This window comes from Ixodes scapularis, unplaced genomic scaffold (assembly GCF_016920785.2).
Source record: "Ixodes scapularis isolate PalLabHiFi unplaced genomic scaffold, ASM1692078v2 PGA_scaffold13__105_contigs__length_92229423, whole genome shotgun sequence".
In the NCBI taxonomy this organism is placed as follows: domain Eukaryota; kingdom Metazoa; phylum Arthropoda; class Arachnida; order Ixodida; family Ixodidae; genus Ixodes; species Ixodes scapularis.
This window is the reverse complement of record NW_024609839.1, coordinates 2,495,952-2,509,624: the sequence shown is the minus strand read 5'-3', so window position 1 is coordinate 2,509,624 and position 13,673 is coordinate 2,495,952. Positions and strand designations below refer to the sequence as shown.

Sequence of the window (13,673 nt, the reverse complement as noted above, 5' to 3'; positions counted from 1 at the left end):
GAGATCAGTGGTTTATGCAATCGTGAGGTGTTTGTTTATGCGGAGGAACCAGAAAGAGAAGTGTGATTATGTGTCGGTTCAGCAGTATTTTTTCTGCCTGCGCATCTTTTAGTTTCTGCTCCAGAGTGGTCTGGTGTTCCTGTGTTGGTGGTTCTGCTTCATGCCTTGCTTGGATTGTGGGCTGCCGAGGAGCTCACTCTGAAGAAAAAGGAACTACCAGACAAGCGGTGCCGAGCTGCTTGCTTATCTGCGTAGCGGCCAAGTGGATTGCAAAAGGAAGAACCAAAGCAGTGAGGATGAGTGCAGTCAAAACATAAACTGATATTTCTTCCATTTCCATTGACTTTTCACTTCTGCTATGCCCACGCGGGAAATTGACGCGGCCTCGGCTAGCGGTATAACAGTAACATTTTTTTTTCTTTTCAAAGGCATCAAAATTTGCCCTCGCATTATACTCGTGGTCGCGTTATATTCACGCAAATATGGTAACCCAGTTTCCCTTTCCACATTTGCACCTGTCGATTTCAATATGTACTCTCTTCACTAAGAGAATGACGGTTAGGAGACACAATGTCACCATAGCGACTGAATGATCTTTCTGCGTCAACAGAGTTGATTGGCATTGACAGGTATTTAAGGGCAATTGAAGAATGTATTGGAATGAGGTGTTCCATCCCTGCCCATAAAGCCAGTATATCAAAATCTACACCTGGCTTTTCTTGTTTAGAAAGAAATGGCACTAAGACCCTGCCACTAGATTTGAGTTCTTGGGCAGACTTCAGGTAGACTTGCCATTCAGCACCTAGGGCTAGTGATCCTTCCCCAAGTCCAGGCACACTTGCAAACTCTGAGCTCTTCTCTGAAAGACACCCGACTTGCAGAAGATCCAAGCACCTCACACTCTTGAAGAACTTCCAAGTGTCAAATCTCTCCAAATACATTAGCGCTTCGCTAGCCGCTTTACTCATTGCAGCCTTCATTTTGTTTGCATTTCGATGGGCCCCGTCGTGTGCAATGTTTTCTTTCGTCAGCTGTGTTTCAAAATCCCTTCTTGTGCAGCTGCTTCCAAATATCCCCACAGTGTAAACGAAACATTGTACGCTTTATGACAGGCTACATGAGGATTCTCTGCTGCTTTCAGCAGGCTTGCAAATTTTTTTCCAGATACTGCAATGCAATGCAAGAAATTCAACACATGCTGCTTCTCCATACTTTTCATAGGTCTGCCTTAGCAAAGAAGATTAGTACTCAAAGTAAGCGGAACGCTGTTTAACAGCTTCAATCCACAAATTCCACCTACTTTTGACCGGTGCTGGAGGTGTTTTGGCACATTAAACCCCACACTTTTCAGATGAGATTTGTAGAAAGCTCTTTCTACTTGACAGACGGAAGGCCTTCTTGATACAAGCGACAAATTTGTCCATTAAGGGGAAAGATACCTGCAATGTACTGCCTACAATGTTTACTGTATGGGCTACACATGTAATGTCAACAGCACCCTCGCAAAGTCGCTTTATGCACTCCTTAAAAGACTTCACCATATAAGCAGCGTTATCGCTAACAAGGTCCGTTACGTCCTCAAACTCAATTTCATACCTCGTCAGTGTTCTCGTTACAATGCGGCCTATCACGGACGAGTTCACTTCATCCACGAATTTAACTTCCACAAGTACAGGTTGTGACTGTACTTGTGGAAGTTAAATCTTCTGGCTCACTAGCTCACTGGATGAACAACACGTTGACAACCGATTTTGATTGGTCATCTGTGGTTTCATCAGTAATTACCAACACCGTAATACCTTAAAACACAGCTTCCAAATCTGTCTCGTGCTTCTCGAACCAGGCACCATCCCGCCATTCCGAACATGTGTCTGCAGAAACATTCTCAGTTTCAGATTGTCCCCCTTCTCTAGGGGAATATTTGCAGATCTCAACGCATCCAGGCATTCGAGCACAATGTCGTGCCTTGCTTCACCAGCGGTCATTGCGGATTCCAGCATTTGCAATTGACCTTGCTTTCTCAGCGTTTCTGAACCACCAATGCCGTCTGCTGATGGTTCTTTGCCCCTTTTTTGCCTGGAATCTCTTGTTTCGGCATTTTAAGATGCCGGTTGCTCTCAAAGTGTTTGTCAATAGTTGACTTCCGCCGATAGTCAACAGCTCTCGCGCAAGCTCGGCAAAAGAGGACTCCTCCAACTTCGTAAAAGCTGGCGTGCCTGTATTCTCGAGCGCATTCTTTGACTGTCTTTTTGCTTAAATAAGATCCCGAGGGAGCAATCTCAATCACCAACTCAGAAAACAAAGTCAAACAAAAAAATGGCGCACTTTCTGTTGCGTCCTGTTACGCAAACGTTGGATGGATAGATGACTACAGCTACGGCTGGAGCCCTTCGATTCCGATGGCGGCTGTGCCACCTAGCAATCCTTTTTTTATTTGATAAGGTTTAGAATATAAAATTTAATTTCTTCAACAGCAAAAGATGATGAGCCAATAGAAACCCTTTTGCCATTAACTAATAAGACAATACTAATTTACCGTCACGTTTTGCCACCTTTCATTTAATCTTTCGTTTTGGGGACGGGTAGCGCCACCTTTTGGAAGCAAGAGTTTCTCTGTAGGTTTTTAACATTTTTTTCGCACTTCAGAAAAAAAAAAACACATCAATTCTGGGTTTTTTCGCGGAATCGCGGATAGGGCCTTTAGCCACTGTTCCCAGAAAGCTTCGTCATATTTAGGCTACCTGCATACTGTACTCTATTAACTTCCCAGTGCCCAAAACTTTCATACAGCAAATTACATTTCCGTGTTTGCAAAAATACAAAAAAACTAATGTCGAAAAAAACAAAAAAAAGATTTGTAGCTGAAAATTCAGAATTGCACTCTGCCACCACACAATATTTCAAAATCCTAGAAGAACCGCAATCAGTGGCAATCTTGACCAAAAAATAAAGCATTAAAAATGCTGTATTGGCCTTTTAGAAAATGAAAAAGATGGCAGTTGCTACAACAAGAGCAGGAAACCCCACTGTGCAAACCACAGTAGCAACTTACCGGGGCATCATCATTTCCAGAGCCTGGCTGCCTTCCAAAAAGATGATCTATGATGTCCACCTCCGCATAGTACTGCCAAACAAATAAAAAACCACATAAAAGACTAGCAGAAAACAAAATGAACGAAGTTTACAATCCCCTGTAACTCCGAATTAGAGCGTAGCTCTTGAGGAGGAGGAGGGGAAGGTACGGAGAGGAGGCTATGCCACCTCCTCCTCTCCTCCCATTTAAGGGAAACTTTAATGCTAAATTTAGCAGGGAAATTTTCCTGCTAAATTTAGCGTGGAAATTTACCCATAATGCACCGCGCGGTTATGACGACGGCAACGCCGACGCCGCTCAGGCCGGAAACGGGCGCCTAAGAGCTGCGCTCTAAAACCGAGGTACGAAAACACACGGCTCGGCTCTACTTCACTCATCTAGTTACTGCATGGTTATGAAAATTGTTGCATTATAGTAGCCAAGGGACGCGTTTGAAGAATACAGTGCTCGTAACCACACAATCTCCACTAGCCACCCTAGGGCATTTTCTTCCAATTCGAGAACCTGCCGCCCCCAGAAGTACCCCACTACCCCTACACAACGCTGTAGAAATGTCCTTAGGGTAGTGGCTCACTGTCCTTCAGAACCTGTTTCTGAGAGAGATAAAAGTTTTGTGGAGATAAGGACAATCACTTCTCGAGGTGCCTAAAGGATCACTTAGAAAAGTGAAGACATACAAAAAGCCTCACACAGACAAACATTAAACAATGCTTTATAACTAGGGCTCAGTGTTTTTAGTAAATTCTGATAAGCCCCAATAAGTGACTCTTGGGCCGGTTTTATTGAAATCGAGCAAAGCTGAAAGACCCCAAATTAGAGATTTTCCCAAAGAAGAAAAAGTCAAGCTTCACAGGAAGAAAATCTTTATCTACAGCTGTATTTTGCATTAACCCGAAAAACGGCCCCCACAGAACTGTCTGCAAAGCACCTTCTTTTTTTAAAAGCAGACCCAATGTCTCATTTCCTTCCTTTATCGGTATCAGGGCATTCTCCAAGTGTTTGCCTCCCGATTCCTGGAGGTTGGAAAGATGGACCCCAATTTCTTGCCAGACAGATGTCGGGTTAATCCGTGGAAAAAGAATAAACCACAAACCCTACTTATATAACTTGGGAGAGAAAGGTTAAGTTAACTCATTCGCTACCAAAGCCGGCGAATCGCCGGGCGAGCCGTCAGAAGCTATATTGCCAAAGCTGGCGATTTGCCAGGCTCCATATATTTCTGTTTTAAAAAACCGCATCTCCATGTGGTGAATGACGTTAATTGGGGCGAAGTTCTGGTGGTGCTTGTCTGCGTAGACGCTGAGCCGCAGCATGCGAAGCCTTTCGTTCGTTTTCATCCATGTCACGCTGCGGTCAAGTGCTCAAATGCGTATATAACCTTGTTCCATACCACACATTCTCTTTCTGACATGGATGAAAACGAACGAAAGGCTCGGCACGCTGCGGCTCACCGTCTACGCAGACAAGCACTACAAGAGCTTTGCCCCGATCAACATCATTCACTACGTGGAGATGCGGTTTTTTTTTTCCTTACACGGGCACAGGAGTACGAGCACCCGACGCCGGACATTGGACGGACATACAGACGGACATGGCTAGCCCCTAAGGAGCTTGGGCCCTAAAACCTATTAATAGACAGCGTGCAATGTAGACTTTGTTTAGTGTAGTTAGATACACTGCCACCAGATGGCAAGAGTCGTTCTGTTCGCTGTGTTGGTCTGACCTTGTTCCTTGGATGTGTCGTCTTTCCTGCTCGATCGCTGTTTGCTTGGAGAAGATGGCAGCTTCAAGCAGTTGGCGTGGCCTTTCTGACGATGCAATCGTAAATATCCTCTTTGGCAGCGATGACGACGGGACGTCTAGCGACGGGAGCGATTCCGACAGCACTTCTGAGTCAGAATCACGACAAAATAGCCCTGGTTGTGCGACGCCTAAGCAACCGAGAAAGCAGGAATGGACCTGGGCTGATGACAACACTGCTGAAAAAGTTGGTAAAATTCCCTTTTCTGGATCTGCCGGATTAAGCGGCAAATGAGCGCAGTCCTAGATGACAGCTGCTCGCCTCTGGAAACGCTGAATGCGCTCTTTGGATAAGATGTTTGGGAACTGGTGACGAACTACACAAATGCCTTTGCAAGGAAGGAGCAGCGGATTGAACCAAACCCTGCGTGGTGCCCTACGACACCAGGAGAGATCAAAATCTACATTGCGTCGGGCATCTTGATGAGCCAAGTGAAGAAAAGTTCCATAAACGCCTACCGGTCACAAAGGAGTGATCAGCACCCCGTTTCTTCGAATCAGTGATGCCGAAAGAGCGCTTTTGGATGCTATCGAGGTACCTTCATTTGTGTAATGTGGAGGCAACAAGGACTGACAACAGGCTTTGTAAGCTGCATCCAATCATCGACCACACGCTGAAAGCATATGCAAGTGCTTATGGCGATTTCGGGGTCGTCAATCGTCGGCAACTTATCTTGCCCGAAAATCTGGCAGGTGTTTGCGCGTTTCCAGCCGGCGCGCACCGTTCGAGCGGTGGTTCTCCAGCAAGCACTGGCAACAGCGCTTTTTAAGCCCGAGCTCCAACCGGCCGGACGACAGACTGTATCCGGTGTCGTCACCTCCGAAATGGGAGAGGTGGCGAGTGAGAAAAAACGAGCAAAAAACAAAACTGATCTGAAATCACTTCAGCAGCCAATACTCAAGTCAGTACAAGCCACTAGGACAATACCACAAAAAAAAAATGGGGGACACGGGTGACGGCGGCGACAGCCTCTTGCTAGGAGTGTCTTGAGGGCAAGCGGCAAAGTAAACTGCCACCACCTGGAGTTTCATGTTCGGATCCTGAGGGTCACGTAGTGTGCAGCTGGCGCATTTATGGTTGCCGGTGCCGGCGGCTTGGTCTTGCTCGGTCTCGCCGGCAACTGACCACCCGAATTCGCAATTACTCTGCTGATATAAACCTTGCCGTGGACAAGAGCTTCATGAAGTTCCGTGGACGCCTGGGGTACGTCCAGTTCAACCTTTCCGAGCGTGCTCGTTTCGGAATCAAATTTTACATGCTTTGTGAATCTTACAACGGCTACTGCCTCAACCTCTCCATCTATTTACACGGGCAAGAAGACAAAGTCAGACGGAACCGCTTCAATGCTATGCAGCAAAGCAGTTGTTATCGACCTCCTTAGAGAACTTTTTGGTGGTGGACAAACCATTTGTCAATTGGTACTCATCACCGTGTCTCTTCCTGGTTCCAACGCTGTTGGATCAGTCAGAACGAACAGAAAAAACATGCCAAAATATCTCAAAGCACTGAAGCCGGCCAAGGGCGAATGTAAAACTTCATTCTCACATATGCCATCATGGCTACTATTCAGTGGCAGGATCGAAAGCTTCTTGCCATGTTTTCAACATGCCACGGTGCTGCTGACATCACTGACACTGTAAAAAGATGACACAGAAGAAAGGAACCAGCACTGAAGCCTCTAACCGTGCAAGAGTACAACAGAGGGATGGAAAATGTCGAGCTGCAAGACCAACAGCTTGCATCCTTTCCAATCATGCGTCGCTTCTATGTCCTTGACATGGCTGTGTATAATGCCTACATTCTTTGTGCGCAGAAAATAGGAGGGAAAGCTAAACTGACTGGAAAGTGGACCTCACCAAAGTAATTATCGAGAAGACAGCTTTTCCCGCATGCCGGAGACGAGGTGCCTTGATGCCGCAGAGTGGGCATACTTCCCCGTCAGATTCTGCCGAATCCCGTAAAGTAAAACCCATCCAGGCAGTGCCAAGTGTGCAAGGCACAAGGTAGGGAAAGTGAAAGTCGATGGGAGTGCGAGAAGTGCGGTGCAGTGCTGTACATGCCCAAGTGCTTCAAGATCTTTCAAACGAGGAAAAATCTGTGAGTGCCTAGTAATTTGTAGACTAACTAACCACTTAAGCATGTAAATAAACATGTTCTCTTGTTTCTTGCACAGAGTTTTACTGTAAAAGCTTATTACACAAGCAAAACAGTCACGCCTACAGTGGCCCCGTTTTAGGGGAAAATATGCGCAATACGGACAGCCCGGCAGCCCGCGAGATGCACGGTAGCCAATGGTTTAACAAAGTAAATTGAAGAGTATTAGAAACAATCTGACAAATTTCCATGAACGGCAAGAAAAGTCCCGTCATCCCGGCCTGTACTATAAGATCAGCAAACGTTTAAACCTTATTTGACGTCTCTCATAATTCCTAGTTATATAAAAAAGACTTTTAAAGGGGGATTGACGACCTTTTGTGCCCAAGAAATTGCTTAGAAATAATATGCCGATTCTGCCTCAAGTTGTTACCCGCGTCAATCTGCCATTTCAATGCTTTAGCAGTAAATACAAACTGAAACCCAAGATGAAGTCTGGCACTAAGTGACCTGAAGGGGTCACTTAGACTCCTTTGAAAGGCATTCAGCCTTTCTACGGTGACACTCCATCGGGAGCTTGAGAAAACCCTTGTATTGTACACACCAGTTTGGAGTCGCGCCTTGGCCCCAACCTTGCCCGCCCAACTGTCGCTGTTGGATAGATTAGTCTCCTTGGAGTCTTTGTTGGCACGTCCCGTCCACCGATTTTTAAGGTGACGCTCATTTGACGGAGTGTCACCGAGTTGCAAGGGTAATCTTTTATAACCGTGACAGAGCAATAGAAGTTTACTACTAATCCGGCAGGGCAGGTTGCCTACATCCCATCTCACATTGCAAACTCTGCGTAGAAATGACTTACACTGACGATGTCGTACAGCCACATGATGACTGCCAACGCTTGGGGGAGGCGGGACCCAATCCCCATGAGCATGCTCTTGGACAGGGTGTATGGGTATCCCAGGCGCTTGAGGCACTGCAACGCTGCGTCCTCCAACTTGCCGACTATCTTGAAGTTGGGGTCCAAGAGTGTCACCAAAAACTGCCACAACAGGAAAAAGGAAAAAAAATCTGCAGCTTTTTACGACAGTGCGCAAAGAAGTGACGGCGATAGCTGCTATTGCGCATAATGATGCCCACTTTCACACACGTCCCTTTATTTACTCGATCACACGAAACGCAGTCTTGGGGTCACTAAAGAAAGTGGGAAAGAGAACACACTGCATACGAGCCAACGTTACTGCCCAAGACTAAATCGAGACCGTTACGAATGCTGCTTTACATTCGATAGTAGATGCAAATTGAGTTTTACGGTGAGGAACAGGCGATGGCATCCCCTGCCAACCATAAAAGACAAAGTCGACAAAGTCTTAATTGTCTTTGTCTTCCTCATCTTCCGAATTAAAACGTCAGTTACGAGTAACCGCTTGTCCTGTGTAGTCTCCCTCTTGTCCTCGTCTTTTGCGCTTCTTATTTTCATAATGCAGCTGGGAAGTCTCTATAACAGCTATCGCCGTTTGTGTTAATTTAGAAACACTGCCAGCCATCACTTGGTAGCCCAGGCATGGGTGAGATACAAAAAGGAAGGCAAAAAGAACACTTAGTAAAAGAGCAAGGTCTCCAAGGACACCGCAAGCATTACACAAAGAACGATAGGCTATCACAGCGGAAAAAATTGCAAAAATATAAACCCTCCTAAAGGGTTTGTGTCCGGCACAAGTGCCAATGTTTGTGCTCTAAACGAGTGCATGTGTGCCGCTTGCTACAAAAACTCAAGGAAATATCTAAGTGCTCTTGAACATCTGCTAGTGGCAGCCTTTCCATAATGTGGTAGGTAGCGAGGAGGACGCAGGTAGGAAAAAGACATACTTGGCACAAAGGTATTGTTTAGAAGTGTTTTCCACCAGATTTGGACAAACATGTCGTAACCAGGGTGGTCTGATTTTCATGTGAGCAAATATAATCGTCACCCAAACAAAACAAAAAAGCAAGCTTTATGCATAGTAGTTCATGAGCTGTGCAAGGTGGTGCTTAAAAGATTGGGTTTTCAGAGGAAAACAGACTCCATGTGTCTGAAATGTGCCCAGGCTAATAAAATAACAAATAACCAATCTTATAGGCAACTCCACTCAATTTTTGTCATTCACCAAACACTGCAGTTGTCTTTAATGTCACCTAGAAAGTGCACGAGTCGCATACTAAGACGTAATTCCATCTATATGTTAATTCAAATTGCCAACAAATTTTGCACAGGTACCAAGTCAGCAAACCCTGCTGGTAGAGGGCATGTGTGATCTCAACTGTGTCAAAGGCGTCACTATTTAAACTCCGCAGATGGTGTCAGCCAGGCATGTAGCCAGGATAGTGTTTTGAGGTCTACCCACTATCCTTCAATCAGAGCCAATCAGAGCTCAGTGTTCTGATGTCACCACAACCCCTGCAAAAGAACTTCACCTTGTAAACCCCGAGATGGGGAACGAAGAAAAAAAAACGGACAAACACAACAAAATCTCAAACGCAGCTGTGTTTGAATTTTCGTTGTGTTCGTGCATTTTTTATTTGTTCCCTATCTCAGGGTTTACAAGATGTTGATTCATTACCAGCTCGCCTGCACTCCATCACTGCTTACAACACAAACTTGCACTCTGCACTTACATAACATGAGCGTGCCATTTCACAACACGGAGTCAACATTGCTGTTACAGCTTCGGTTCTGTGATAGTGTCTAAAGCGAAATTGTGCGAAAAAAAATTTATGTGTTAAAATCAAGCAATGTTACAACATTTTAAGAACTGAGTGGGATTGCACTTTAAATTTGAGTACGAGTTGACCTATTTATGACATAAAGGTGGAAACTGGAACCAGCCCACGAGAATTTTTTTACGACAATTCTTGATGTGAAAACAAGTACTATACAGTCAACCCCCTTTAACTCGAAGTCATAAAAACTGGGAAAAATTTCGAGATAAGCGAAATTTCGAGGTAAGCGGAGTACCGAAATTTCCGATGTACCGATGTACCGACCGCGGATTTCGAAAATCCAGCGCTTCCGAAAATCGTATCAATCACAGCTTCGTTTTAAGCAAGAAATCACTTACTAAAACGAGAAAAAATGAATTAGAAACAAGCGTCCAGCGGTCCAGCGCACGCACATATTCCTCAAAGAGCGCCGCCGTCATCCATGTGGACAGGGTTGAACGAAGGCGACGCGACAATGGCGTGGCGACTACGGCGACTACGAGATCGGGAGAGTTGATAGAACGCCACAAGCCAGCTCAAGCGTAGAGAAAAAAAGAGAAAGAAAAGTCTCGGGAGATGGGGAGAGAGCAAAAAGCAAGAAAACAAACGTCCTTGAACGCTCGTCGCGTTCAGTGCGCCCGGAACGCGTTCGCGGCGCTTCCTTCTTTTGTTTATTTTCCTCCAGTGCTTTCTTTTGTTTATGTTTCTCCGGCGCTTCCTTCTTTTGTTTATTTTTCTCCGAAGACCCTCTCTCTCTCTCTCTTTGTTAGCGTTATTTTTAAGTTGCGGTCGCTTCGTCCGCGATGGAGATAAACTTTCTCCTTCGGGCCTCAGTGTCATTTCAGGAATTTTTCTTTTTATTTTTGCAGGCGAAGTTTCGAGATATCCGATGCCCGTCCCGAAAACTTTTCGAGATAAGCCAAGTCAAAATACATGGTGCCAATGGGGATTCATTTCGCAACGCACAGAAGTTTCAACTTAACCGATCTTTCGAGATATCCGTGTTCGAGTTAACGGGGGTTTACTGTACAATACGTGGCACCTGACGTCATTTCCGATGACCTCCAAAGAAAAGGTGCTCCCGTCTTATCAGGAGCCTCCCGGATTTGCACAGGCCTCGCTATTCTCCTCCCAGGAGATTACAGAAGGTTAATCTGCCACTCAAAAGTCTTACAAAAGCAGCTTCCTTTTCTATGGTGTTCAAAAGTATGCAATGGGACATCAGTGCAAGGAGCCTATATGAAACTAGCCACAACACAACAAAGAAAAAATTATAAGAAAACAGCATTAAACGCACATTTGCCCATTGGGCTGTCAACCATTACCTCATTATTACAATTCCCAGTTGCATTCATCAAATCACTCTCAGAGATTCCCATTATTGCTTGCCAACATGGAGATGTCAGAGACATGTTGCCCTGCTGCTTGCAGAGTCGGAAGACAATTCTAGTTCCTATCTCAGGCCCCCAGTGGCATGTTCTCAATGATGGAGCATCTTACGTGAGTCGCAGCATGCTTATAAAGCAGAGGTCGGGTACTTGACCTACGCACTTCAAATCACTACAAATGACAAAAAAGAAAACAAAGCCTAAAAACAGCCAGACTTACTTGAAATATTCGTTCAAAATCCTTGGTGGACATCCTCAGCAGCTGCTTCGAAGTACACCGATTGGCGTACCCGTGAACCTGCAGAAACTGCGAAATACAAAAATAAAATAAAACTTTCTTTGTGAGGTGGAGGATGCAAAAGCAAAGAGGAGTTCCTGCACAATCCTTGCTGGTTGCAACACTAGGATGGGCCGCCCGAAGTTCGGCAGTCCAACTTTGATATGGCTGTCCTTCCCATTTGAGGCACCTAACAGACGAAGCTTGCCCATTACATTATAGTTAGTAGATCCCACAACCTGTCCCAAGCGGCAAATATGCCAAAGTCCAACTAAAGAATGTGGCAAAGCAGCAGGTACCTTGGTACTGCAATGCACCAGCATTGTCAAGATGGTGCAAGGACTTGCACCAAGACGTTAGCTAGGTGGTGCTGCGGGGGTCCTCCAGTGATGGCCTCGTGAAAAAGTGCAACATTACATAATGTTGCTCCAGATCAATTCAACACTCCCAGAGCTCTCTGGGAGTGTTTATGACTTTCGTGTGTGGGCTGCCAGCATAATATAAGCTAGGTTAAAATCGTCACACTGTGGAGAAGCAAGCAACTGTTTGTACAGAACAGTAAGCTACTTGATGCTTTTTCTTACCCTCTTCGGTGGATTTCACAAGCAGGATGCCTCAAGAGAAGAGATGACACCGAGAATAGGTACAGCAGTTGTTTGGATAACAACAACGCGTGCCATAGAACCTCAACCCTAGACATCAACGGGAAGCCCGGCTGTCGGAAGGGAAGTTTTCTTGCCTCCTTTGATCTATTGGTAACGAAAAGTGTCTCAAAAGCCAAGAATTGACGCCAAAAATAAAGGGCTCGCCTGAACTTGGTCCGTCAAAACGCAGTGTACTAGACACTCCTTGTAGACACCAAATGTAGGCCTAAAGAACTTTCTGACCTGGATTAACCTATGGGTGCCCCAATGTGCACCCCGGGAGCACCCCTAATTCTCGATTACAACTTGCCCTAAATAAAGTGTTTACCCAATTTAGGCAGTATTTTAGTGTTCCTGAGCCATGCAATAAGGTATAACTATGAGCCAAACAGTCCCCAGTATGTGCACTACTGTTATCAAAGTCTGTAGGCTCCTGCACTGCCTAAAGATGCCAAAGGAAGGAGGAGCTGCTTGGTAGAGTCATTCAAAACAGATAGGCATTCCTCAAGATCAAGAACCCCTGGTCTAGGATTCCACTAGAATTTCCAATCACAATTTTCAATTAAGGATGAGGAATTACCTAGTGCCAACAAATCTAAAATCACGACAACCTGTACTAAACCAGATGTATGCTCCACCTGATTAGGATGAAGAAATCTTGATGCGTGCAAGAGTCGACCATTCCCGTGCTTTCCTTCTCTCAAACTTTGCTCTCAGAACAAAAAGGTATGAATCCTGCCAAATTCGAATAGTGGCTGATTAGGAAAATTGTTTTCACCAGGTATGTGCGCTCAAACCCCATTAACCACCCAAACTTCCATGACAGAATGCTGCATTAAAATTCTTACCTCGGAGAGCTTCGCTGCACACTCTGCCTGGTAAGTTTTGTCTGCAAGTGGCCTCTCATCTTTCACGCTCTTCCGGGGACCACGACTGAAGCGGCCGCTCGAAGCCGCGCTGACAAAAAAATTGTGAAATTGTGAAGGTCAAAGTTTGTGATTAAGACAAGTATTACATCTATAGTATAGGGCAGTGTTTCTCAAATGGGGCCGTGGACCCTTTGCAATCCGCGAAGGCATACTAGGGGTCTGCGAAGCACAGCCTCATCAGTCAAGCCCAGCAATAAAAGTTCTTTTCTCAGATTGAGAAGAAATGTTCAGACTTTCGGGCGAGTTTTCTTGTGTATATGTCAATAAGAAAAGTCTATTTCACACTAGCCCTCAGTTTTATCCATTTATTAACTCACAATCACAATTAACCTATATCTTTCCCTTCCCCTCACCACGAACGGGGTTCTCCATTATCTCCCCCCATCCACAAGGGGTCTTTGAAACATCAGTGGCTGAGAACCACGGGTTATAAAGTGTTTGAAATACCCAGGCTCAATCTAAAATGGGCCATAAAAATTGGCACCTGCATCTAGCAATCGAAACTTTTTGTCAAAGGTATATATCACAGGTCGGTTTTACCTTGTAAAATTAGTAAGCGTAGCCCCCTTCCTGTAAAATATAGGGCAAAAATCTTGCCAGGGTCAACGGAGGACAGCAATGCAAACAACCAAGTCGTGTAGCGGGGTGCGTTTGGTGCACGTATTGATAGATGACGCTACCTCCTTATCTGCTCACGACGACCGTGGTCT

General features: G+C 45.3%; 1 protein-coding gene across 1 annotated transcript in view; it reads right to left on the bottom strand.

The window, feature by feature from the left end:
• Nucleotides 1-13,011, bottom strand: part of LOC120845771 (kinetochore protein NDC80 homolog) — a gene marked incomplete at its 5' end in the record, with an annotated part of 52,759 nt that extends 39,748 nt beyond the window's left edge. Inside the window, 4 exons of the mRNA XM_040503451.1 lie at nucleotides 3,053-3,124; nucleotides 7,849-8,028; nucleotides 11,334-11,420; nucleotides 12,883-13,011. Coding sequence (XP_040359385.1) covers nucleotides 3,053-3,124; nucleotides 7,849-8,028; nucleotides 11,334-11,420; nucleotides 12,883-13,011 — 468 coding nt within the window. The remainder of the gene's footprint in view (nucleotides 1-3,052; nucleotides 3,125-7,848; nucleotides 8,029-11,333; nucleotides 11,421-12,882) is intronic.
• Between the last annotated feature and the right edge of the window lie 662 nt (nucleotides 13,012-13,673).